Here is a 1,422-nt window from a genome sequence, read left to right on the forward strand (position 1 = left end):
TTCCATATTCAACAATTCTTCACTTCCTCTTTGCAAAAGCTCCTCCAGAACTCCGTTCTCCGCACCAGGTACCCTTTTTTTTTTATTAAAAGTTATTTTTCAGTACAGTGGTTAAAACTTTATTATTTATCCAAAAGTATCATAGTTGTTAAGGCTGCAAAAGCAAGAAAATGGTAACTTAAAAAGTTACAAATTTATTTTATTGCCTATGATCTTGTATCTCAAATGTGTGATGTGACATTTTTACTGAAGGCACAACCTAGATATATTTCTATGGGCTCTAATAAAGCTGGATTTCTGAAGACCTCAAACCACGGTAACAATATTTTTACATACAGTAATGGAATCATCATTGTTTTCATGTCAGGTTTTCTCTCTAAGTTATGGTTTACATCTGAAATGACCATATTTTTTCCCTCGACATTGTCTTTTCCACTTAATGAGCATTATTCTGTGGAAGCTTGCTTTGCAAGTAATTAGTTAATCAGGCAAGTTTTATATTATTTTTTCTGCATTCTGTAACATAATGCATTAAATACTCGGAAGATCAATGAATGGTCAAATACTGATGTATTTACTATATATGTTCCTGTGGAAATCCAAATGGATGCAAGTTGGAAAACGGGGATTGAATGAATAAGGTGTCCCATAATTAAAAAATTCTATAACGATATGCCAATATCCTTCTTTGTGCTATAATGTCATGCATTTTATAAGGGATATTTTTTTTATTAAACAAGGTATCAAAAACTTCAAAACCTGTCAAAGATATAACTTATTTTCAGACTGCTGGTTGGTCTGTCAGCCGTTATAGTAATTGGCTCGATGAACATCTAGATGAGCGTGAGAGACTACAGCTTGTTAGAGGAGCACTGGAAGCGTACGTTGCCAACGTTAGGTCCCGTCAGCTGACGCAGTTTGCACCAGCTTACCCTGTAATGCTAAAGCTTTTGGAGAAGGGAATGGTTGCATATGGTATATCAGGTAATTCCTAGTGCTTTCCAGGTTACCTCAGTGTTGTGGCTGCTTTTGTTTGACATTTGTTAATAATATAAGATTCTATTACTTTGTAGTTAATAAAGAAAGTTTAAATAAAATGTAAAGGATACTTGTGAGTGATTTTCATACCTGTGTAAGCAGGTTAACAAAAATGGGAGGCATAGCAGGAAGAGATATCTTGGGTAAGGAAAATTCCTTGAAGGACTAACTTTATGGAAAACAGCATGCCACTACTGGAAGAAGCAAATGAAGCATCCTGCTGGGACGTAAGCCAACAAGTGGAATAGGGCAATGAACAAAAATCACTAGGAGGACCTTAGTCTCTGAAGAGCTCGCGAGAACCAAGCGTGTTAGTATTTGTCCTTCAATTTCCCTAACCACTACTGTGTTCGTAGTATGTATATAATTTTACCATTAAGCAAC

The 1,422-nt window shown here is 35.6% G+C and overlaps 1 protein-coding gene across 2 annotated transcripts in view; it reads left to right on the top strand.

Moving 5' to 3' along the window:
* LOC135196965 (conserved oligomeric Golgi complex subunit 5-like) overlaps positions 1–1,108 on the top strand; it is a 252,456-nt gene extending 251,348 nt beyond the window's left edge. For both annotated transcript variants that reach the window (XM_064223826.1, XM_064223827.1), the window contains exons 17-18: positions 1–68; positions 786–1,108. The exon at positions 1–68 is cut by the window's left edge and continues 136 nt beyond it. In XM_064223826.1, coding sequence (XP_064079896.1) covers positions 1–68; positions 786–995 — 278 coding nt within the window. In that variant the 3' untranslated portion in view covers positions 996–1,108. The remainder of the gene's footprint in view (positions 69–785) is intronic.
* The last annotated feature ends 314 nt before the right edge of the window (positions 1,109–1,422 follow it).

Source organism: Macrobrachium nipponense, chromosome 18 (genome assembly GCF_015104395.2).
Source record: "Macrobrachium nipponense isolate FS-2020 chromosome 18, ASM1510439v2, whole genome shotgun sequence".
NCBI classification, from domain to species: Eukaryota; Metazoa; Arthropoda; class Malacostraca; order Decapoda; family Palaemonidae; genus Macrobrachium; species Macrobrachium nipponense.